The sequence below is a fragment of the Macaca mulatta genome, chromosome 7 (genome assembly GCF_049350105.2).
Source record: "Macaca mulatta isolate MMU2019108-1 chromosome 7, T2T-MMU8v2.0, whole genome shotgun sequence".
NCBI classification, from domain to species: domain Eukaryota; kingdom Metazoa; phylum Chordata; class Mammalia; order Primates; family Cercopithecidae; genus Macaca; species Macaca mulatta.
Genome location: NC_133412.1, coordinates 148729166 through 148753809, shown reverse-complemented (window position 1 = coordinate 148753809; position 24644 = coordinate 148729166). Strand labels below are relative to the sequence as shown.

At 44.5% G+C, this 24644-nt stretch overlaps 1 protein-coding gene across 1 annotated transcript; it reads right to left on the bottom strand.

Moving 5' to 3' along the window:
* Positions 1-538: 538 nt before the first annotated feature.
* On the bottom strand, positions 539-24644 carry BATF (basic leucine zipper ATF-like transcription factor). The gene is given in 3 exon segments (NM_001266082.1): positions 539-1036; positions 21907-22011; positions 24361-24644. Coding segments are annotated over 3 exon segments (378 nt in total). The 5' UTR covers positions 24424-24644; the 3' UTR covers positions 539-826.

Sequence of the window (24644 nt, the reverse complement as noted above, 5' to 3'; positions counted from 1 at the left end):
GGCGCCATGGTGCGTGCCTGTAGTCTCAGCTGCTAGGGAAGCTGAAGCAAGACGGTCTCTTGAACCTGGGAGTCGGAGGTTGCAGTGAGCGGAGATCACACCACTGCACTGCAGCCTGAGCCAAGAGCTGAGAAATTCTGTCAAGAAGAAGAAGGAGGAGGAGGAGGAGAAGGAGAAGGGAAGAGGAGGAAGAGGAGGAAGAGAAGGAAGAGGAAGAAGAAGAAGAAGAAGAAGAAGGAGGAGGAGGAGGAGGAGGAGGAGGAGGAGGAGAAGGAGAAGGAGAAGGAGAAGGAGAAGGAGAAGGAGAAGAAGAAGGAGACATTTAGAGGAAGGAATTGAAAGCTTCCCAAGTACTTCAACAAACCATGGAAAAGAGGAGCTATTAGTGGAGTCCCTAGAGCTCTTTGAGGGTACTAGAGTCCAAAAAACAAAGAAGGTCCCAACATCGCAGAATTTAGAGTGTCAAGGGACAGGGTGAAAGAGAGAAACTGCCTTGCCAGACTAGTTTCTTTTGAAGCATTTATTTAGAAAAATAACCCTTCCCTGCCCGCCTTGCTCTGTGCCATGGGACTTGAGCATCTTGCTTGATACTCTTCTGCATTGGGCCTGCAACCCACAGTGGTGGGGTCCAGCACACGCCCCCCGAAACGCTGCGGCACTGCTGGGAGGCTTTACGCCCTTCCAGTCGTGACAGTTCCCGTGTTCACTCCTTGTCCAGGCCTCTGTCTCTGGGTCTCCAGGTCGACAGGTTCCTCTGCGGGATGGGCGCAGCGCTGCCACAGTCTTTGTGCCCCTCCCGAGGCTCTGTTCTCCCCGCATCGGAAGCTCAGGGCTGGAAGCGTGGGGAGCTGACATGAGGCTGGTGGAAGGCGTGGGCGCTGTACACCACCTCGGGGGGCGAGGGCGTGCTGGCGGCTAGCACGGAGCACAGGGGCTCGTGGCTGTTCAGCACCGACGTGAAGTACTTCAGTTCCTCCGTGAGCTGCTTGATCTCCTTGCGCAGAGCCGCGTTCTGTTTCTCCAGGTCTTCGCTCTCCTGTAGGGGTGGGGATCAGCACCGGAGGTTAATGTTGGGGAAGGTGGCAAGGCGGGTGGGGTGCGGAGGGACGCAGGAGGGGCCAGATTAGTTGTTCACTAGCACAGTCATGGAGAAGGGCACCAGAGAATTTTCCTGCACGTGTGACTGTGTGCACAAGTGTATATATGTTTGTAGGTGAGTATGGACGCATTTACATAAGCACATGGGTGGGTGTGCGTGTGTACACATAGATATGAGGTTGAACCATGTGAAGCTGCTGCTATTTGTCTGTTGTGACCTATAGGAATAGCAATTTCAGGCCGGGGGCGGTGGCTCACGCCTGTAATCCTAGCACTCTGGGAGGCCGAGGAGGTCGGATTGCCTCAGCTCAGGAGTTAGAGACCAGCCTCACAACATGGTGAAATCCTATCTCTACTAAAACACAAAAACAGAAATTAGCTGGGTGTGGCGGTGCACCTGTAGTCCCAGCTACTTGGGAGGCTGAAGCAGGAGAATTGCTTGAACCAGAGAGGCGGAGGTTGCAGTGAGCCAAGATCCAGCCACTTCACTCCAGCCTAGGCAATACAGCCAGACTCCATCTCTCCCCGCCCCAAAAAAAGCAATTTCACTTGGTTCAACCTGATAGAGGGGTGTGTGAGTGTGCTCCTCTGCGTGCACGCATGCAAGGGTCTCTGTGAGGGTGTCTGTGCGTGGGAGGTGGCGGGAATATAGCAAGGGAAAGCAACTGGCAGGCCAGAGCCTAAGGAAATGGAAAGTCGTTCGTGAGAACGTCTTACACCAGTTTCACTCTTTTCCACTCTGTTATGCCACGTGTTCTCCAAAAGCTCCCAGTGTCTGCATTTCATCTTACAAATAAAGTCACTGGATACTTGTCTACTGCACTCAGATTCTAGAATGCTCAGGGTCTTTATAAATACTAAATGGGGCTAGGTGTGGTGGCTCACGCCTGTAATCCTAGCATTTTGGGAGGCGGGGGCAGGGGGATCACCTGAAATTAGGAGTTCGAGACCAGCCTGGCCAACATGGTGACACCCTGTCTCTAAAAATACAAAAAAAAAAAAAAAAAAAAATCAGCCAGGCGTGGTGGCGCACGCCTGTAATCCCAGCTACCCAGGAGACTGAGGCAAGAGAATTGCTGGAACCCAGGAGGCAGAGGCTGCAGTGAGCCGAGATCATGCCACTGCACTCCAGTCTAGGTGACAGAGCAAGACTCCATCTCAAAAATAAAAATAAAAATAAAATAAATAAATACCAAATGGTCAAAGTCTGCCACAAAGTTCTGTTCCACCCTGTCCAGCCTACCAGAGAGCAGCCCGACAGTACTCTGGGGGTGTCCCAAGCCTGTGAGCTTCTCTCTTTTCCCGGACACTCTTTTCCCTGTTGCTTGGGGGAACCATCAAATACATGCTAATCAGAAAAATGCCTGTTAAGAAGTGCTGATTTCTGATCACATCATTAATTAATCAACAATTGCAATCTGGTAATTAGCATTTACTGAAAAGGAATCCCATCTTCAGAAAGCCCAGGAGATTGCAATTCCGTTATAATTTTAAGATTTATATTATTCGACTCAACCAAACAGACTTTCTCTGCTAAGTATTGGTAACCACAGAGGAAAGGCAAATGTCATTGGAGATGCAAATAAAAAAACATTTCAGTTCAAAAGGCAACCTGATATTTGGAGACCAGGTCTTACCTTTCTGGATCTATTTGGGTTAGGTCAGTATTTCCCTTGCCATATCATGAGAATTAATTTGAAGGCTTGTTAAGAATAGAATTTCAGGCCCAACCTAAAATCTAGGAATGTGAATCAGTGGTTTTGGGATTCAGGGAGTGAAGTCTGCAGATCTGATTTTTTTTTTTTTTTTTTTTTTTGTGAGACAGAGTCTCACTCTGTCATCCAGGTTGGAGTGCAGTAGTGCGATCTTGGCTCACTGCAACCTCTGCCTCCCAGGTTCAAGCAATTCTCCTGCCTCAGTCTCCCAAGTTGCTGGGATTGCAGGCGGGGGCCACCATGCCTGGCTAGTTTTTGTATATTTAGTATAGACGAGATTTCACCATGTCGGCCAGGCTGGTCTGGAACTCCTGACCTCAGGGGATCTGCCCACCTTGGCCTTCCAAAGTGCTGGGATTACAGGCGTGAGCCACCATGCCTGGCCACAGATCTGAATTAAAAAAAATAATAATTTTATTTTTTAAATCCTAGCCACTAGACTACTAGGGAGGGAAATTTGGATTTTTAAGTAGTGCCACAGGTCATTCTAATGATCAGGCAAGTTGGAAAGCACTAGTTAAATGTTATTTTAAATTTCTTTTAATTATTCAAGCACTTATTAAATGCCTATTTGTTAATGCCTGGCTCGATGCCTGACACATAATATGAACTCAGATGTTTGTTGACTGACAGACTTATGACATCATCTGCTGGCACGAAGAAGGTAACTCAAAAATAGGGTGGGTGGTGAGCAGATGTAAGATAACTTGACATTTAAAATTTGCCCTAAATAGGCTGGGTGCAGTGGCTCACACCTATAATCCCAGCACTTTGGGAGGCCGAGGTGAAAGGATCGCTTGAGCCCAGCAGTTTTTTGTTTTTTTATTTTGATGTTTTGAGACAGTCTCGCTGTGTCTCCCAGGCTGGAGTGCAATGGTGCGATCTCAGCTCACTGCAACCTCTACTTCCTGAGAGCCCGGCAGTTTAAGACCAGCCTGTGCAACATTATTGAGACCCAGTATCTACAAAAATAAAAAGACAAGAAAATTAGCATGGAGCACCAGGGGTTGGAGGCTGCAGTGAGCCATGATCGTGCTACTGTACTCCAGCCTCAGTGACGGAGTGAGGTCCTCTCTCAAAAAATAAAATAATAAAATCAAATTTGCCCTAATGAATCCATCAAGGGCATGAGCTGTAAGCTAACGAGGTTAATTGGTTATATTGTCAATCATCTCAAACCCCACATCCTGGCCGGGGGGGTTGGTGGTCTTTTTTAAATGGCAGAGAAGCATATACAACCACAGCCTTGCTCATCAAGCCAGGTTCCAGCATCTGTGAAGGACAGACACACGCATGCTCAGCCTCAGCCTGGCATTTCTTGAATGGGACTCTGAGCTAGAAAGTGTGCCAAGGTCAGTACAAAGGAAGCCCCTCTAAAACGGGGCAGAGGAGTTACCAAGAGACACGATGATGGACTCACAGCCCTGCCTTCTGCAAGGTGTGGCTGGCTCATTCATTTTACCATTTGGGTATTTCCTGGCACATCCCAGAAGGAGGGCATCCCCTCTTTACCGAAAGGTAAGATAAAGCAACATGATGAGACTAGGGGGTGTTGGTAAGACGGGAACTGGGGGCCGGGAGTCCTGGCTCCTTCCTCTAGCCCTTTTCTTCGCCCCCTCTGAGAGTTTCCACTGGTGACAACATTTACTGTAAATTCTGTGCTCTGAAGAGCCTGGGCAAACCCCGAGGTAGAAGGGAGGGCCGCTCTGACCTTCTCCCCGCCTAGAGGCTGGCCCAGCTTTCGGGAAGTGACAGCGGGTCCTTCCTCCCTAAGCAAGCTCTGCTGAGCTCACTCTAGCTCTCTCATCTGCCTCCCCCTCCCTGGCTTGCAGATCCCTGGCTTGCTCTAGGCAAAGTCTGTAACCGCTGCCTGCTGCCTCTAACCAAAAAACCACCGCCAGTGATAAGAAACTCGTCTTTACCTTGGGAAGCAAGACTGCTTCCTGCCAGGGCCCCCAAGAAACCCGCCCTGCCAGCCCAGGGACTGTGCAGCCAGCCTGACACTTGTGAGAGAAAGAGTTTGACTTCCCTTGCAGGAGGAAGTGGCTGATCTGGGGCCTTGTCCCTCCATGTCCCCGCTATTGCCCAGTCCACTCTGGCCCTCCTTGGGGCATCATGCCCTGGAAAGGGCTCACCCAACTGAAGGGACAACTGGCAAAGGTGGCGTGGGAGCAGCTGTTTATCCAGAGGTACAACAGTGACATTCCCTAACAAGGAGGGCTGGACACCTACAGCACAGTGAGGCGGGGAGGAAATGCAGCCTCTCCCATATGCATGTCTTCTGCTACAGAGAGGGGCGGGGGTGAGCCTGCATTTGGGCATCCACGTACCCATCTTTCTCCTATTCAGAATTCATCCAGGTCCATCAGACTCCTCACAATAACGCTCTGTGTGGGATAGGGAAGGTCAGCTGTTATTATCCCCACTCTACAGATGAGGACAACTGAGACCCTGGGACAAACCTACACCACATACCCTCCAAAATGACCACAGACTGGTGGCAGCTGTGCTGTAGGATTCGCCTCAAGACACTTGTTTTCTCAGAAGTTCAGAAACTTTGAGTGTTTGATGCAAAGACTCATTGCTGGCCAGGGAGGGGCAGAGCAGGGCTTGGCTCGGGGCCCTGTGTTCCTTCTATCACAGACTGCTTCCCCCGAGAGACTGGAGACGTGAGTGGGCAAAGGTCTCCTGAGAACACTAGAAAGTTGGCCAGGTGCAGTGGCTCACGCCTGCAATCCCAGCACTGTGGGAGGCTGAGGTGGGCAGATCTCTTGAGGTTAGGAGTTCAAGACCAGCCTGATCAGCATGGTGAAACCCTATCTCTACAAAAAATATAAAAATTAGCCGGGTGTGGTGGCACATGCCTGTAATCCCACCAACTGGGGAGGCTGAAGCAGGAGAATCACTTGAACCTGGGAGGTGGAGGTTGCAGTGAGCCAGGATCGCACCATTGCAGTTCAGCCTGGGCAATCGAGCAAGACTCTATCTCAAAAAAAAAAAAAAAAAAAAAAAAAAAAAGCCTTGGCTGCTCTGTGGTCTTCCAGGAGAAAGCTGGGTCTCAGTTTTGGTGACCCACACACAACACAACACAAGATCCCTGAGTCGCTCACATTCTTCCAATCATAGAGCTGACCGTCTGCCTCCTGGGCTGCATGGAGAGGGGGCCACCTGGCCAGATACCCTGGACAAGGGCTGACTCGAGGCCAGACCTTCCTCCAGATGCAGAGCCAGGTCCTGAACTCTTGACCATGGTGAGCTCCATCAGCAGCAAATGGGAATAGGGAGCTTGGGCCCGGGTCTGACCCTCAGTGACTCGATTTCCCTATTCAGCTCCAGTTGCCTCACTTTAAAACAGAAAGACTGGACCAAAATAATGATTCTCCACCCCATCCACACACTGGGGTCCCCTGGGGAGCTTTAGCAATCCTGATGCCTGATTCTGATCTAATAGGTCTAAGGTGTAACCTGGCTCAATTTATATGAGAAAGGTGGATAGAAACCAAATTTTTTTTTTAAAAAAATAGCCCAGCTTAACTTAACTAACATTTATTTGTTTATTTATTTTTTGAGACAGAATCTCTGTTGCCCTGATTGGGAGTGCAGTGGTGCAATCTCAGCTCACTGCAACCTCTGCCTCCCTGGTTCAAGCAATTCTCACTACCTCAGTCTTCTGAGTAGCTGGGGTTACAGGTACCTGCCAACACACCCAGCTAATTTTTTGTATTTCTAGTAGAGACAGGGTTTCACCATGTTGGCCAGGCTGGTTTTGAACTTCTGACCTCAAGTGATATGCCCGCCTCAGCCTCCCAAAGTTCTGGGATTACAGGCGTGAACCACCAATGCCTGGCCAATAACTTTTATTGAATACTTCCGTGTACCAATCACTCTTTTAAGTATTTTACGGTTATCATTACATTTGATATTTTCAACAAACTTGTGTGGTAGATAATATTATCTCCGTTTTACAGAAGATGAAAAACTGAGGAACAGAGAAGTTAAGTAACTGGCTCACGGTCATGCAGCTTGGAAGTTGCAGCACTGGTGCTTGAATTGAGGCACTCTGGCTTCAGAGTCTGTGCCCTCCCTCCTCTCTTGCCTTTAAAGTCTGTTTAAACGTTATACTGTTTGACAGTTCTCTCCTGTGAGATAACTCCTCAGCCCAGTTGGCTTTCCAGTTTTATCTTTCCTCTTTTCCCACCTCAGGCAAATCCCTCACCTGTGGGGTCACTTGATGCCACCTACCTCTATCATGAACCACAAGCAGCTTGGGGGTGGCTAAGGAAGAAACTTCCTGGGGGTGTGGGAACATTCTGGGAAATCCCCTGCTGGAGGGGCTTAGGTGGGGGTCACTCAAAGAGTGCTTCAACAATGGGGAATCCCCAGGCAGTTCCCTCACCCACAGGGAGCCATTAGGAGCGAAGACCAAGGACAACGCTAGCATTTCCTAGCTGGGCTCTGGCCGGGACTCTCCAGACACTCTGAGCAGGGCGGAGGCTTCCTCCCTGTCAGCTCCAGTTTAGTGTCTTGACCTTCTCCTTGCATTTTCTAATCACAATTTCCAGAAGGGTGAAAATAGTCCCTGTGTATTTTCTCCTCAACAGGACATGGAGTCATTTATTGGCAGAGTGACCTTTTGGCTCCCACCCACACTTAAGTGGCGTTCGAAGTTTATCCCTCACACCCAGATATATGTTCAGGCTCCCTCAGTTACCAGCCCCTGTACGTCACATGCAGAGGGTGGAGCCTGCCATTCCTGGAGCAGGCTTCCGACTGAAAAGTATGACTCTTCCCAAGCGGGGGGAGCATCTAGGCCCACGTCTCCCACCATTCCTGGGGAAATCCACCCCAACTACTGCCTCTCACCTTATGAAAGGAGAAGAGGAATCACCAAACCACAGATCTTTGCGCTGAATAATACACGTGTGTGATTCTGGAGGAAACTTCACTTTCATATCTTAGAGCTGAAACTCTAGGGCCATAAGCAACTTTGTCATTAACAGATGTTTGGCCACATCAGCCATGCCCTCAGGGGCCTGTCTAGTCACAGGGTTAAAAGGCTATTGCCTGGTCCTTGGTTTTCAAGACTATGATTTCATTGCCCTCAAATGCTAAATAACTATAGGTTGGTTCATTCAGCGTCCATCCCAAACCCCTTCTCCCTTGCCTTCCTCTAGGAAAACTGGGAACAGAATTGCTAAAAACAAAAAACAAAAGAAATCCAGCTGACCTTGTAGCTAGGGGTAGCTGTGTGACAGAACTCTGACCAAAGATACATAAGCAGAAGTACCTGATGGGTGGGAAGGAGGGGGAGGCAGAGCTTCCTTTCCTACTAAAAAGGCACAGCCTGCTCATAAGGACAAAGGCCTCCTTCCCTTAACATAGACTGATGCCCAGAGGCTTGGCACCCATCTCACAGTCTAGACAGTGAAAGCCTCATACTGAGGATGGCTGCTCAGAGAGAAGGAGCTTGGTTCTTCCTTGCTGTAGCCTGGTCTCTCCACTTTTGAACTTCTTGTTACATGAAAAGTAGGCCATGATTTGTTGATTCCTGTATTTGATGGCTGGTCTATCACTTGTCTCTGAATGCATGCAATCTTGGCTGATACTGATGCTTTAGGTTCCAAAGGTTACCACTAGCAAGGTTATCAATGTTCAAAACCAAACAACAAAACAAATAATAACTGCCATCAAAGCAAGGGTTTGAATAGTTTGTTTTGTTTTAAGCCATCAGGCCACTGTATCTGACAGAGTATCTGGGTACTTACCCACATAATTGCCCCACACTCACTCCACACATTCTGCTCACTCCACACATTCTACTCACTCCACACATTCAGGTACAGACCTGATAGGCTGCAAATGCACTGCTTCTGATTCTCAACCCTGGCTGTGCACACTGCCAGCACCCGAAAGTCTTAAACAGCCTGGATTCCTGGATGCCAGACCCCCAGAGGTTCCAATTTAATTGTTCTGGAGTGGTTGCAAGCATCAAGACTTTAAAAATACTTCCTAAGTGAGCCTAATGTGCAGCAAATCATATTCATAGTGGATTCCTTTTAAAAATAACATAAGGCCAGGTGCAGTTGCTGTAATCCTAGCACTTTGGGAGGCTTCTTTGGCAGGAGGGTCATTTGAGCCCAGAAGTTTGAGACCAGCCTGGGCAACATAGTGATATCCAATCTTTACAAAAAATTTAAAAGTTAGCTAAGCACAGTGGCACACATCTGTAGTCCCAGCTCTTTGGGAGGCCAAGGTGGGAGGATCATTTGTGCCTGGGAGGTGGAGGCTGCAGTGAGCCATGATTGCACCACTGCACTCCAGCCTGGGGAAAGAGTGAAACTTTGTCTCAAAATAATAATAATATGACATAACTATGTAGCGTTTGATTTTATTACATTTGTGCTATATTTTTACATATTTTAATTTATTTTATCATTGATAGTATAATATTTAAAAATTTAAAGAGTTGGGAGACTATTTCTAGTTTAAAAATTTTTCTAAAACAAAATATCCATTTAAGCACACTACTATTATATTCTTAAATTGATGAAAACAATTCTAAATAGTCCAGCACAGTTCATTCACATAATGGAAAGGCAAGAGCTCAGGGATCTATTCATGTTTCATTAATTATAACTTTAACTGTTTCCTTACCCTTTACATTGCTGAGCTCTGTGAGGGCAGGAGCTATTACTGTCTTCACTGTTTTGTCCTCAGTGACAAGGACAGTGCCTGCCACAGAGTAAGTCTTCGATCAAATCACGTTGCTTGACTGCCAACTTATAATCTGGAATAATTTTCCAAAATCTGAGATGTGCCTATGAAGAAGGGTCAACTGAGTAAATTTGTGACATCCATGAGAACTCCTAGAGAGTGATTAACATACCACTCAAACACTTTAACAGCTTCTACTTTGTAACTCTGGAATACTTCCAAATGAATCCAAGAGATTCATTTTTTCAAAAGGCCTAAGTCAAACCTCCGTTTATTCCCCAAACTGAACCAATAGGGTGGGAGTGGCAGAATTACAACCATTTTAAGAACTTCGTCATGTCATTTCCGTAGTTCAAATTTTACCCTCTCCATTCATACCCAACAAAGGAGACTTGACCAGTTGTGAAAGGCCAACCCCCTGAAACAATTGATATCCTTAAAGAGTTTATAAGCAACCAGAAAGAAGAATGTCTGTGTTCATGTAGGATAACATATCCGATTATTTCTAGGAAAAGGCCGGACTCTCTGCATTAAACAAAGGAACAGTGTAAAAAAAAAAAAGACAATATTGCTTTGTTCTTACATTTGCCCTCTCAATTAAACTGTCAAACAGCCCAGTGAGGTGCTCTTGATTCTCGCCTTATGATCAGAGTTTAGGTTCAGAGAAATCCCCCCAGACAGGGTTTGAATTAGTTGGGTCCCCACCACATGCCCCATCCAGTTCCTGCTCCTAGCAGCACAATTGCCTTTTTTATTTTATTTTATTTTATTTTATTTTATTTTATTTTATAGACAGGATCTTGCCCTGTTGCCCATGCTGGAGTGCAGTGGCGCTATCACAGCTCGCTGCAACCTCGACCTCTTGGACTCAAGCAAACCTCCCGCCTCAGCCTCCCTAAGAAGCTGGGACCAACAGGTGCATGCCTGGATATTTAAAAAAAATTTTTTTTTGTAGAGATGGAGTTTCGCTATGTTGCTCAGGCTGGTCTCGAGCTCCTGGCCTCAAACAATCCACCCAACTTGGCCTCCCAAAGTGCTGGGATTACAGGTGTGAGCCAGTGTGCTCAGCCCCACAATTGCTGTTATTACTGAGCTCCTCCTCACTCCCTTATGGTCTTGAACTTGGTCTCCACCCTACCAGGCACTTTTCTGACCTTTGCCTGGCCTCGAAGCTTGGTCTCAAGGCTCTTTAGGCTGAGATCACCCTCTTCCCAGATCTTTCCAATCTCCTCTTTGATTCACCTTTGATCTCAAACGCCAGGGCTTCAGGAAGGCCTCCCCTGATCGCTGCCCCAATCTCCTCCCTTAGACACCTTCCACATTGCATGATTTCATCTTCTTTGAAGCACTTTACACGTCATGTGATTAGTGTGTTTATTTGTTTGTTTTCCAGCCTGACTTCCAACTGACTATAAGGTTCGTGAAATCAGAGACTCAATCTGTCCTGTCCCTGCAATATTCTCAGTGCCTAGAACAAACTGTACCTGGCTGATAAATATTTGTTGAGTAGATGAATCACTTCTGCTGATCTCAGCTCTAGTACTGATAATACGGCCTTTGCTTTTTATAATTTTCTGTGTCACACTACTCTCTTAATGATAAGACATATTCTTATGCCAGCTGAGTACCCTATTTTAGTTACAGGGTCCTCAGTTGCAGGAAATCACATTTTGGTCATAGGAACCCAGTCGCCTCTGCTTGACTCTGAACTTTCTCACTTCTTCTGAGTTTTCATGAGAGCTCCATGTCATGTTTCTTGGTTTCCCTGTCTAGGGTGACCAGACATTTACTGGTACACCTGTTGTCTTGGTGTAATATTTACAAGTTCCATCTTCCACTCTCAAAGTATTGCTTTTTGGGGTATAAATTATAAGGTCTCCTAACAAAACCTGATCCCCAAATTCGAGCTCAATAATATCCTCCCTGTCCTTGTACTTGATGTCCTCCAGAGTTCCTTCAGCTCTCTGGCCATTTTCTTCTGTTTCTTTAAAAATAAAAAAATACAGTATAACTACATTAAAAATATTTTTTAAAAGTTAAAAACACCCACGATCCTAGTCCCTTAACACAGCTGTTTTCATGTACACACATTGCGATCTCATCCTTTTTTTTTTTGAGATGGGGTCTCACTCTATCACCCAGTCCAGAGTGCCGCGCTCACTGCAGCCTCAACCTCCTGGGCTCAAACGATCCTCCCACCTCAGCCTCCAGAGTAGCTGGGTGCAAGCTACTATGCCCTGCTAATTATTTTTATTTTTTTATAGAGACAGGATCTCACTATGTTGCCCAGCTTGGCCTCAAGTCATCCTCCTGCCTTGGCCTCCCTATATGTTGGGATTACAGGCATGAACCATCCCACTTGGCTGTCTCATCTTTTTGAACAAACATGCATACTTATTTTTACAAAATTCCATTCACAGTACACATACAATTTGTATTTTGCTTTCTGTCATAACTTTATCACATCTACATAGTCAACATAAATTTTAATGACCACATCATCAAATTGATGATCCACAATTTACTTAAAGTGGTCTTCTAATGTTGGACATCTTGGTTGCTATCAAATTGTCACTATTAAAAATAATGCTGAGATGAACATCTTGATGCACACTGGGTTTTGTCTCTGTTCAATGATTTCCTTGGATAAATTCCTAGGAACAAGATGAATGAGGCAAAGGAATCTTCCCAATCCTGAGAAGTGTTACTGAAAAAGGGTCATGTCAAATATACAATGTCACCAGTAGCATATGCTTCTATCCATTTTGCTACAGCCTCACTGGCATTTAGGTGTTATAATTTTAAATAATTTACTTGTTGCCAGTTGGCTTTATGAAGGCTTCTTAATTTCATGTTAATGTTACAAGTTGTCAGGTATTAAGGAGAAAGAACAACCTTCCATGTGTCTGTCTCCTTAGTGTAGCATTCTTAACTAGGACTGATTTTGCCTTTTCAGGGACATTTAGCAAGTTCTGGAAATATTTTTGGTTGTCAAACTAAGCAGGATGAGGGGGCGTTCTACTGGCATCTTGTGGGTAAATTTTATATTTTACAAGGCACAGGACAACCCCCCAACAACAAAGAATTATCGAACTCAAAGTGTTAATTCCACTGGGGTTGAGAAACCTTGCCTTAGTGTGTATTGTTTTCATAATCAGAATCGGAAATTAGGGTATTTTCATTTTGGTAGGAAAAATATTATGTAAGCTTTCTGTTCATAGCCTCTGCCCACTTGTCTGTTGGAGTCCTGATGTTTTGCTTTATAAGATTTTCTTTCTGTAGCATAAATATTAAACCTTCATTTATTTATTTTGATGCAAATGTTTTCCCCAATATGCCACTGCCCTTTTAAATTTTGGATTGCAACTTTAAAATCTCTTTTAAACAAAGAAACATTTCCACTTCGGCCACTGTCAAGCTTAGACTCACTCTTTTTCTGGTCTCTTGTTGTGTAGCCGTATGTTTTGGAGCTGATGAGTGCCTGGACAGTTCAAGTGTTCTGGTTAATCGCCTGCTTCTTGGCCCACCTTAGCAAAAGGCCTTATGTAAACACCTGCCTAGTAAAGCTCTGTTCAGCAAAGTGGCATGAAACAAAAGCAGACTGGTGGGAAGGCAAGAGGTTTGGGCTCTTGGGTGTCATCCGTTTCCTCATTGGAAACATGGCAGGTCACCCTAGAAGATCTCTGAGTTCCCACTTAATTCTGAAATTTTATCAACAAGGTAGTATGACTATTAGGATTGTTATTCACTCCACAAGCCATCATGTGAACCCATGGTGGAACCCTCTACAGATATCTCACAGTCTGAAGGCGACTTTGTACTGTGGACCCAACCCACTCCTCCTAGGAAGCAGAGGACTAGACTGAGTTCAACAGAGGAGACTAAGAAAACCTCTGAGAAACTTGCGCAGGGGCACTCTGGGGAGACTCTCCCATTCTGCTCAAGAGAAAGAAGTCTGGGTGCTGCTGAGAATAGCTCCATCAAGACGTCTGCTGAACAGGCAGCTGTCAGTTTGTGACCTAGGACCATCATTCTATGTAGACAGTTATTCTTTTTTTTTTGAGATGGAGTCTCACTCTGTTGCCCAGGCTGGAGTGCAATGGCGGGATCTCAGCTCACTGCAAGCTCCGCCTCCCAGGTTCGTGCCCTTTTCCTGCCTCAGCCTCCCGCATAGCTGGGACTACAGGCGCTGCCACCACGCCCAGCTAATTTTTTGCATTTTAATAGAGACGGGTTTCACCGTGTTGGCCAGCATGGTCTTGATCTCCTGACCTCGTGATCCACCCACCTCGGCCTCCCAAATAGTCATTCTTTACAGCATTAAGACCAGCATGGAGCTGGACTCCCAATTTCCAATAAGCCTCCCAAAAGTAGCCACACTGACCTGTCATCAGTAAGACAAGCAGTTAGGGGTGGTGGATTCCTTGACGTGTTTTCCCTCCCTAAAATAGCCTAATTTTTTAAATTCTGATTTTTAAAATGGCACCTATTCGTTATAATAAAAAAGAGAGAAAAGTACCAAGAATAAGATGAACTACCCAAACTCAACTACTCATAACTGCTATTAGCATTTTGGAGACTATCTTTCCAGACACCTCTTTATGCATGCAACCATGCCCAAAACCCACACATTTTACATGAAAGGGTTATACTTTGCATGCTCTTTGTAATTTGCCTTTTTCACTTAATGCTATGTCACTGACATCTCTCTATGTTGATAAATACAGATCTACATAATCATTTTTAGTGCCAGCATAATTTTTTTATTGTATGAATATATCATAATATGCTTCATCTTCTATTGTAAGCCACCTGTCAAGTTTTATAGCATTGAAAAAGTATTTACTATTCACAGATGATGAACTAAACATCTTTGTAAATTATTTTTTCTTCAAACTCTGTTGTGTCAAAGGTAATTCCTGTGAAAGATGTTAGAAAAGGTTTCAGTTGATATATTGTATCATTTGATATGCCAATTATACCTATCTATATATAGTACCTATCTATATCGATATCATTATATATATGACATATATGATATCAATTGTACAATTGATATACTGTATTGAAAGTAAACATGTCCTTACTTTCTTGACCAGGCCTGATGATGGCTGGGGGATAGTGTAGATTTTGGAGGCTGTTGCTTAAAAAACAAAAAAATAAATTCATGAAGAGATTCAAGGAAAATATAGGTTAGGGAAGATGAATACATCTGCATCAGAGTTTGAATAAAGAGACAGTGAAACTTAATGGTTAGGAAAATGGGTTCTGAAGTCAGACAGACCTAGTCCCAAGCTGTGTCATCTCCGTCAAGTTACTTAGTACAAGGAATTATAAAATACGGCTTTTATGCAGATTAAATGAGATGCTGCAGGGAGAGCACTTAAAGCACAGTCGTTAATACGTAGTCATTTGTTCAATTAACATGGTTTTTTCTTAAAAGAATTTCATAGCAATGGAGACAGAAGGGTCGCATCTCTTTCCATAAATAGTTCACTGATTCTACATTGAACTTTTTAAGGGTGGAACTAGCCTGAACATTCCTGACCTGTGACTTATCTGTGCCAGCAAACTTCATGGCATGGTCTCCCAGAGAGAGCAAAATAATTCCAGGAGTGATATAGGACCGTAAGCATCCTTCTCTGCCTCCTCAGAAGGCCAAGAACAATAGTGCTACCCTAATATCTTTTCCTCCATTACTTGATATTCCTCCAATTGTAAATACTGTATTTCTCACCGTGTTAGCTCAAAGTTTCATTTAATGCATAATTTTTACTCATTACTTTTCTGTCACGTATGACAAAGCACAGCCCTGGAACCTGTAAACCTCTCTTTTTTCTTAAACAGGTGTGAGACTCCTTCAGGAGGCAGCCCCAGGGAAGCACCTGGCCCACTTCATTCTAAAAGAGTACCTAAATTTCGAGCTTTCAAACTTGGCTGTTACTCTCACTTGCTTTCAGCTCCATCCACCAGGCCAGATTTGACTTGTCAACAGCTCCGCTCAGGGCTAACACTGCTATTTGCCACTGCTCCCGGCAACTCTGCTAATTTTAGCCTTTTCATGAACAAAGCTTCGTAATTAACCTCAGCTGTCTTTTCCATTGATCCTGGTCTTTGACTTGAAATCCTTCCAGCTGTACAGCACCAGATAGCCACTACCAACCAACCAGGATGGCTACACAAAGGAAACGGATTCACCATCTTTTATCACATAGTATGTGGACCTTAGAATCACTCAAATCCCAACCGACAGTTGGTTCTCCCAAGGGCTGAGATACTTATGTATGATGTTCAAAAGATAATGTCAAGATTGAATACTCTTCCATGTCATGATGGAAGATTATTAAATATTTGATGTCAGAATTAGAAAAGAAATCATCCTAATGCATGTGTGGTAATGATCAATGTTGAGAATTTTGATATCTATATTACAAAGATAAAAGCACATGATAAAAAATCCCACACTGTATAAAAGGTAAAGAATGCAAAGTATCTCCCTCTTCCTTTAGATCTTTAGTCCTACTTTTCAGAAATAAATATCATTAACAATGTTTTATAATCTATTTGAAAATGTTTGCATTTATACTTATGCATATATGTACCTTTTTCTTTTTATTAAAAACACAGAAGGGGCTGGGCGCTGTGGCTCACACCTGTAATCCCAACACTTTGGGAGGCCAACGTGGGCAGATCGCTTGAGCTCAGGAGTTCGAGATCAGCCTGGGCAACATAGCGAGACCCTGTCTCTAAAAACAAACAAACAAACAAATAAATAAATAACATTAAATTAAAAAACTAATGGGAGCAAACAATGGACTATATTTATACCTTTTTAACTTAAAAGTACAGAAACTTGATAATCTTTCCAGATTAGCACATTCAGATGTAACTCATTATTTTCACATCTCTACGATATTCCACAGAAAGGACAATGACTTCTTGAATCCTTTATTGATGAATTTTTTTTTTTTAGCTTGTATTCAGTCTTTCCTATAAGAAACAATGCAGCAATGATTATCTTTACATGTACAGAACTGTATGATCTATGGATTTGTTTGTGAATACACCCCTGGATGTCAAATTGCTGAGTCACAGGGTATGTGCACCTACAATTTAGATGGACGTGGGCAAATTGCCCCCTGCCGGGGTTATGCAGGCTCTACTACTAGCTGTGTGTGATGGTGCCTGCTTCTCCATTGCCTTGGCAACACTGTATCAAAAACACGTTTCACCTTTGCCAGCCTCACTGCTGCTTTAATTGGCATTTTCCTAACTAAATAAGGTCTACCATCTTTTCACACATTTATTTGCCACTTAGTTCTCTTTTCTGTAAATTACCTATTCATAGTCATTGTTCATTTTTCTTTTGGGTTGTTAATCATTTCCTATTCATAAGAGCTCTCTCATATAGTAAGTAAACATACCTTTTTTGGTCATATGTGTTAGACAGATATTTTTCTTCAGTTTGTCATTTGCCTTCGATTTTGCATACAGTATTTTGATCTATATAGCAACTTTTGCTTTTTATTAATAAAATTAATGTATATCAATCTTTTCCTTTACGGCTTCAGGGTTTTAAGTTTTATTTAGAAAATAATTATTCATTCCAAGATAGATTGTTAATGGTTAATTGTCTTTTCAAGTTTCTTTAGCTTCCTTTTTGAAAAAAAATTTAACATTTAATCTGTGTGTATGTGTGTTGTATAAGAAATGAAGGATTCAGCTTCCCCTCCCCCCCCAAGTGATTAGCCAATTGTCTCAACTCTGTTGAATAATTCAGCTTTCTCTTATTGGTTTGAAATGCCATCCTGGTCATTTTGTATTAATTAATTTATTTATTTTGAAATGGAGTCTCACTCTGTCACCCAGGCTGGAGTGCAGTGGTGCTATCTCGGCTCACGGCAACCTCTGCCTCCTAAATTCAAGTGATTCTCCTGTCTCAGCCTCCAGAGCAGCTGGGATTACAGGCATCTGCCACTATACCCAGCTAATTTTTGTAAATTTTTTAGTAGAGACAGGGTTTCACCATGTTAACCAGGCTGGCCTTGAACTCCTGACTTCAAGTGATCCACCAGCCTCAGCCTCCCAAAGTGCTGAGATTACAGGCGTGAGCCACCGTGCCCAGCCCATTTTGTATTTATACTTGTGTCTTAGGAGTTGAAATATGTATTTGGGTCTTAAAATCTGGATTTGTTTTTGGGTCTGTTTCCATATTCTATCCTGTTCAATGTTCTGTCTTTTCCACATTGTTTTGATTTCTGTATTTGTGTTTCACTTTAATATGTTGGTCAGTTAATCTTTTTTCATTACTCTTATTCTTCAGAATTTTCCTGGCAATTGTCATATGATTTTTTTTCACTGGAAACTTAGAATAGCTAATCCAGTTCTTGCCTAACTCCCAGAAAACCCTATTGGGTTTTTATTGGAATCACATTAAATTTATCAATTAATTTAAAGAAAATTGCTAACTTTACATAGGTATATCTTTACAATTATTTGAATCTTTTAAAAGTCATTTAGGATACTCTTCATAATTTTTGTTAAATTATTCCTTCCTTCCATTTGTTGCTGTCATTGGTATTATAAACGGGACCTTTCCTTCCATTAATTTCCTAATTGGTTATGTTTTGCATATAGGAACGTTATTACATTTGTTTTAATTTTAGAAGCTGACTGCATTCTCTTATTATTTTAAAAAATTTTTCAGCTGATTATCTTAGATCCATTTATTAGCTATTGATATCTTTTAGAAACTAACTGGTCAAGTTATGCCTTTCTCATTTTTAATCAGCGCCTGTACTATATGTAATGAACCCTATAGTTGTCTGCAGGAGAAAAGGAACTAAGTGCAATGGGTGCTTGCGTGAGATGCTCAACGAAAGGAGAATTAAAACAGAATTAGATTGTTCATTGATGTCACAATTACGAAAGGAATCACCTGATCCATTTTATGTCAGAGATAGTCAAGGCCAGGGATTTATAACACAATCATAAAAAGAGGCTCTCTCCCTACTCTGTCAATTTTTAAAGCAATCAGTGTACAATGTCTTGGTGCCAGCTATTTATAGGACAGATACTGAAATGTTGAATAGTAAGCATCCCATACTCTCACTAGAGGAACAAGATAATTGTTTCAGTATTTTAAGGTTGATAATAGTGACAGCAGTTGAAACTAAGATAACATCCCAGTGTATACGAAGCTAGAACCCTAATAGGAATGTGGTCCTTGTTTGATATGGTACTCTCAGTAGTTCCCAAACCCTCATCTGTAAAGCACTGGTAGGCGAGTCCTATGACCATGTCTGAGGGCCAGAGAACAATCCCAGCATGTGGAACCAAGCATGGATAGAAGTCAAGGGCAAACCACACACTGAACCCTGACACTGGTGGTAAACCAGAAGACTTTTCACCTGAATCTCAGACATAATTAAGAGGATAATGGATGGAGAAGATGGGTGATTGCCATCTCGGAGGAAAGGAAGATTTCAAACCACAGCTAAACCTCCTATTTGATGGTGGCAGATTGAACACACTGCCAAAAGCTTCTACCTGAAGCCAAGAAACATAAGTTGCATTGGCGGCAGTCCGCAGGCTTGCTGCGTCAACTCTGCTGTGACCCACTCATCAGGCAAAAGGTAAAGACGATGCTGTAGTGTTCAAAAGAAAGCAGTGGGGGAGGAATCTGTGTTCAGATGTGGGGAAGATGGGAACATCCTAGGGACTGAGGCTGGGGTGTGGCTATGGATATACTGATTATATGACTTGGGGCTCTGTGAACTCTCAAGCTCTAGAGATTATCCTAATGTCACATGACTTGTAAAATTAGATGAGCTGACTCTTTGGGCTCTGACCTTTGTCTTGGAGAGGGAGAGAGCTGAGTCAGTGTTGAAAGCCTTGCCACAGCAAAGACACATCTGTGTCACCCCATTAATATGTCCACAAGGGGTTGCATTAAGACCAGTAAGTTGAATTTATAGGGAGGCCAGGGTGCAGCTTAACATAGGGAAGACTCTTCTGTTCATAAATTAGAAGACAGGAAGATCTCTAACCCTAGAAGTGACCAGACATACAAGGGGACCATTGGCTGGAGGTATAGCAGAGAAGTCTGAAGCATCAAGCTTATGTCTGAACTTTAAAGCCTTTCAACCGTTAGCTTCTGTGATTAAATATACATAAAATGGATATATGTTTATATATGTAATGTGTATGTGTGTATGATTTGTGATTATTTATCTAGCTTCTTATAATAATTATTATTACCTTTATTATACTTAAATGTTTGTGTATTTATGAATGACAGGCATTGTGTTGGGCTCTTTAAATGCACGACCTGTGTAGGGTAGTTACTGTCATTTTCCACTTTCTGGATAAGGAAACCAAGCCCAAGGGAGGCCAAAAATATCTCTGTCACACAGATAGGCAGCAGGGCTGGGATTCAATCCCTGTTCTGACTGCCAAGCTGCTGAACTATACTCACTCTCCACTTAAGAAAACAAGTACACACTTACAAAGCTTACAGCAGTTTGCCAGTCTCAGGACACTGTCTACTTGTACACAAGGAAGATTTTATCCTTTTAAATTTTGATTGGTCTGTTTGCTTGCTCTAAAGAATACTGAATCAGAATTAGACTCTGATAGAGAAAGAGGTAAGGATCATAGATGTTCAAGCTTAAGATGGTAAACCAGAATGTGGGGACACAATGAAATCACGGAGAACATACAAACAGCAGAGCCACCAACAACTTGACGTTCGGACTGTTGAGCACAGTTAGTACAGACTTTCTGTTCATTCTTTCTTTCCAAAAAGTTAACAAATAGTTGTGAACTTGATGTTAGTGTGCAATGGAGGGTATGCTGAATACATTTCAAATAAAACGCAAGCACCCAATCAGAGCTGTTGGTGCAGTCTGCTCTGTTTCTTACAAAGCTAAAAGATGCATTCTTTCCCCTAAAACTACATCTTACTTACTTATTCTTGATACGGTTAACACAGTTATTCTAACTGGCTGATTATCATGCTAATCTTCCAAATAAATACAAGCTTATTCATTTTTGGTGCCAATTGCACTTTTTCCATGGAAAGGAATTGCTAGGCTCTTAGAGGTAAGGGAATGTTTCTGGAGGAAGGGTAGGAAGGTAGAATTGCTAGGGAAGGGGATGAGGGGATGGAGAGAAAGGAACTAGTGAAGAGTTGGTTGAACAAGAACCATACTGGGGGCAGAGTGAAGAGAGGTAAGGTGGTAAGGCATGAGCAATGAGGAGAAAGCAGTACTTTATGAGGGGCACAGCCAGAACCTAGAAACACCATCTAGGGCCCTAGCCACTGGTGGAACTGCAGTCCAGCACTGCTCAAGGCCCCGGACTGCTCAAGCCAGACGTCAACGCTTTCTCTAGAAAAATTTGGAACTAGAGGCAACTCAACTAGGATGGTGATCATCCCAGATAAGTGCACTTGAAATAGAATGTTTCATAGACCCCTTGGGGTAGCATTAAAGACAGAAATTTCAAAATAAGACTTTAATAATGCTCTGAAAAGAGGAATCCAGTGCAGTGCCCTGTGGACCTCCTTGTGTCAAATGCAGGGGCATTTGGGTGTCTGCCAAGGGATGCGACTACATGTGGTCCTTGCACTGCGAGATAATGGGCCACCCCCAAAGCACTTGATACCTTCTAAATTGTTTCCCAGTACAGCTCTGCCTTCTCCTTTCTTCATCCTTCTCATGAAGGATGGAGCACCATGGAGCACTCTCTGGCTGCCCCATCCCTGAGCAAGTGGTTCTGCCTTCAGCTCGGCCTCTGGGCTTCCCACACTCAACTCACCTACACCTTGAGCCCTCCTGGGGTAGAAAGGCCCATTTCTCTGTTCAGCCTCCTGGCCCATTCCCTGCTACAGAGCCTTCTGTTTTTTTTTTGAGACGAAGTTTCAGTCTTGTCACCCAGGCTTGAGTGTAATGGTGCGATCTCGGCTCACTGCAACCTCTGCCTGTTCAAGTGATTTTCCTGCCTCAGCCTCCCGAGTAGCTGGGATTACAGGCACGCATCACCACACCTGGCTAATTTTTTGTATTTTTAGTAGAGACATGCTTTCACCATGTTGGCCAGGCTGGTCTCAAACTCCTGACCTTAGGTGATCCACCCACCTTGGCCTCCCAAAGTGGATTACAGGTGTGAACCACCATGCCCGGCCTACAGAGCCTTCTTAAAGCACTCGCAGGAGAGCTTCCCTTCCCCACCTCACCCCACAGCCCTCACCCTCCACTAACCTGCCCCACATACACAACCCCATGCAAGCAGAATCAAAACTATGGTCCAAGGGTTCCCAGATGGTGGAGAGCAAAGCCTAAAGCTCACAAGGATGAAGGCTGATCTGAACACTTACCAGATGCAGGGTGTCGGCCTTCTGTGTCTGCCTCTGTCGGCTCTTCTGGGCAGCAATACGATTTTTCTCCCTCCTCTGAACTCTTCTCACATCATCAGATGAGTCCTGGGAAGCAGAGACAGAAAGGATTACACGGGTCTGCTCCTCCCTTCTGAGCGAAAGCAGGCTCTGGTGGTGTATGGTATCCGTCCAGCCATCCTTCCATGCCTTCGTCTCTGCACAACCCCTCCATCCCCCTATTTACCAAAAGCCTGCACCCGAAGGAGAGCTCTTCTCCATGCCTGGTTACACATCCCCAGGTCTCTGACTTTTTGGACCAAAAGCTACAGGAAAAAGGCAAGAGAACTTGAGGCCTTAATAGAGCTGTATTTGGCAAAAAAAAAAAAAAAAAAAAAAAAAAAAAAAGGTTAAGGCGATGAAGTGTGTTTTATCACCTCTCCTCTGTAGGGCTGCTCCACCCTTGCCCTCTCACTTTTTGGCCTTTAGCCTCTTCTTGCTGCTCTTTTAGCTGTTTTCTTTTTCTCAAACTTTGTTGAGCGCCTACTGTATGCCAACCTCTGTGCAAGTGTTCTTTCAGAGATGCTCTTGTTTAATTCCCTAATGCTGTGAAGTTGATATCATCATTTCCATTTTATATGTGAGGAAACTGAGGCTCTAAGAGTGTGCCCAAGGACTGCCGGTCATCTGAGAGTGCTACATCTTCTGGTGCTGAGCCCGATGCCTTTCCAAGACCCTTCCCCCACTGCACCCCATGTGGTCTTCTGCTGCATTCCTGAGCTGAGGCGCATCTGAGATCTGCCTCCTCTTTCCCTCCATTGTGCTCAGCCACTGCGACATTCCCCATGGCCCCAACACAATGCCTGGCACATCAATGCCAAAAAGAACGTTAAAGGTGGAGGTGACCTGGCTGTGATGGGTAGTAGATGGGTGCTTGGTAGGATAAGGGGATCTTTGGGTGTTCTCTAATTACACCCAGAGATGGGCATGTCCTGTGCCTGGGCAGAGAGGTTAGCTCCAGTTCCCCCCCAGATGCTGCAGCATAGGTGTAGGAGTCTTGGCAACTCATGCCCTGTTCCCTCCCACATCCCCCACAGGCTAGAGGGGCACAGATCCAAGGGCAAAGCTCTGGGCTTACTGAGTACTGGGCTCACCAACATATCCAATTTTCAGGCCATTGTGGTAGGAGGTCATTGGCATAGATACGAAGGAAGTGCTCTTCCTCTAAGGGGGATGGGGCACCAAGTTGCCATGGAAGCCATGAGTAATTTCCTTCCTAAGAAGAGTACAAACTTCCAGGCAGTCAGAGCCACTCTGATACCATCTTGAGCAGAGGACTGGATTCTGTGCCTTCTAGAGGTCTCCATCCAGACTCATCCCAGCCTGCTGCTCCGTTACTAGAGGCTTAGGATACATGCCCTATGCGATATTTATATACTTTTATTTTGGCTTCAGCATTTTGAAAGCCCTCCTGGATACCTGTGCTAAGGAAAGAATGCAGTTTTTAAAAGATGAAGGTGGAGAACATTTTAACCCACGGATACATGTTGGATGAGAAAGAGGAGGACTTCCTATAGCAAGGGATGTCAAGAGTGTGGTGCAAAACAAAACCCTAGAAGCTGTGAGATGGGCAGGGCACTCCTTTTTTGGTAATCCTCAAGCTAAAACCTTTGGACTTGGAAGTCACAATCTAGACTCAAAATGCTCCCATCATCCCTATCTCAGTCTCTCTGGTTTCCCCAGGGCTAAGATGAACTACCAGCAAATGTCTTCCAACAAATTTCCAGAGCCACCTCCTCATTCATTTCCTTGCTCCTGTCCAGAAGCCACAGGGAAAGAGGTATTGGCTGGACCTCTAGCATCGCCCCTTGCTGGCTGTGCTAGCAACAGAGGCAGTGCCCCAGCAGAGAGATCCTTCTATGCTAGCCTGGGTTTCTCCTCCTCCTCCTCTTCCTCCTCCTCCTCCTCCTCCTCCTCTTATTCTTTTTTTTTTTTTTACTTTTCCCTGACCCGTTTTCTCTCTTTCCCTATTGGCTGTCTCCTGGGAAACTACATATCTAGGATTTGAGCTGTATGCCAGCAGCCCACTTGAAAACTCCTCTCACTTTTCTACAGCCTTGGAGAACAGTAGACTCTTTTCTCTGTGTTCTTTGATGTTCATCCCCCTCTTTGCTTCCTAGAAAGCTTTTTAGGGTGGCAACCTCAGTGAGGCAGAGGTGATAGGCAGCCTTGGAAAATGGAGAGAAAAACGGACTTTGGCAGAATAGGTGGAAGGAGGAGGATCTCTGCCAATATGCACAGCTTAGTAGCAAATTCCATGTCTTAGGTCTAACAGAGTGCCCGTGCCACGAGCCACTTCCTCCATCCCCAGCTCCCTGGGCAGGACAAGGAAGCCTGGGTCTCTTTCCATCCCCCAGGAGAATCAGAAGGTAGGAGAGAGGAAAAGGGGGACTCTACCTGTTTGCCAGGGGGAGGAGAGCGGCTGAAGCTGGAGTCACTGCTGTCGGAGCTGTGAGGCATGGCTGAAATCTTCCGGGCTCTCACACTCAGCCCCAGGCACCTCTGGGCTCTCTTGTCACCAGCTGGGCTCCCTTCCTGACTTCTCCTGGGCCACCAGCCCACCACCCCCTACAGGTGCCTCCTCTGCCTGCCCTGTAGCCACCTCCGACCCCTGCGTCCTCCTCACTCTGGGGTGCAGAGGGACTGCTCCCCAAAGGGACATGTCGCTCGCTTTGGGGCTT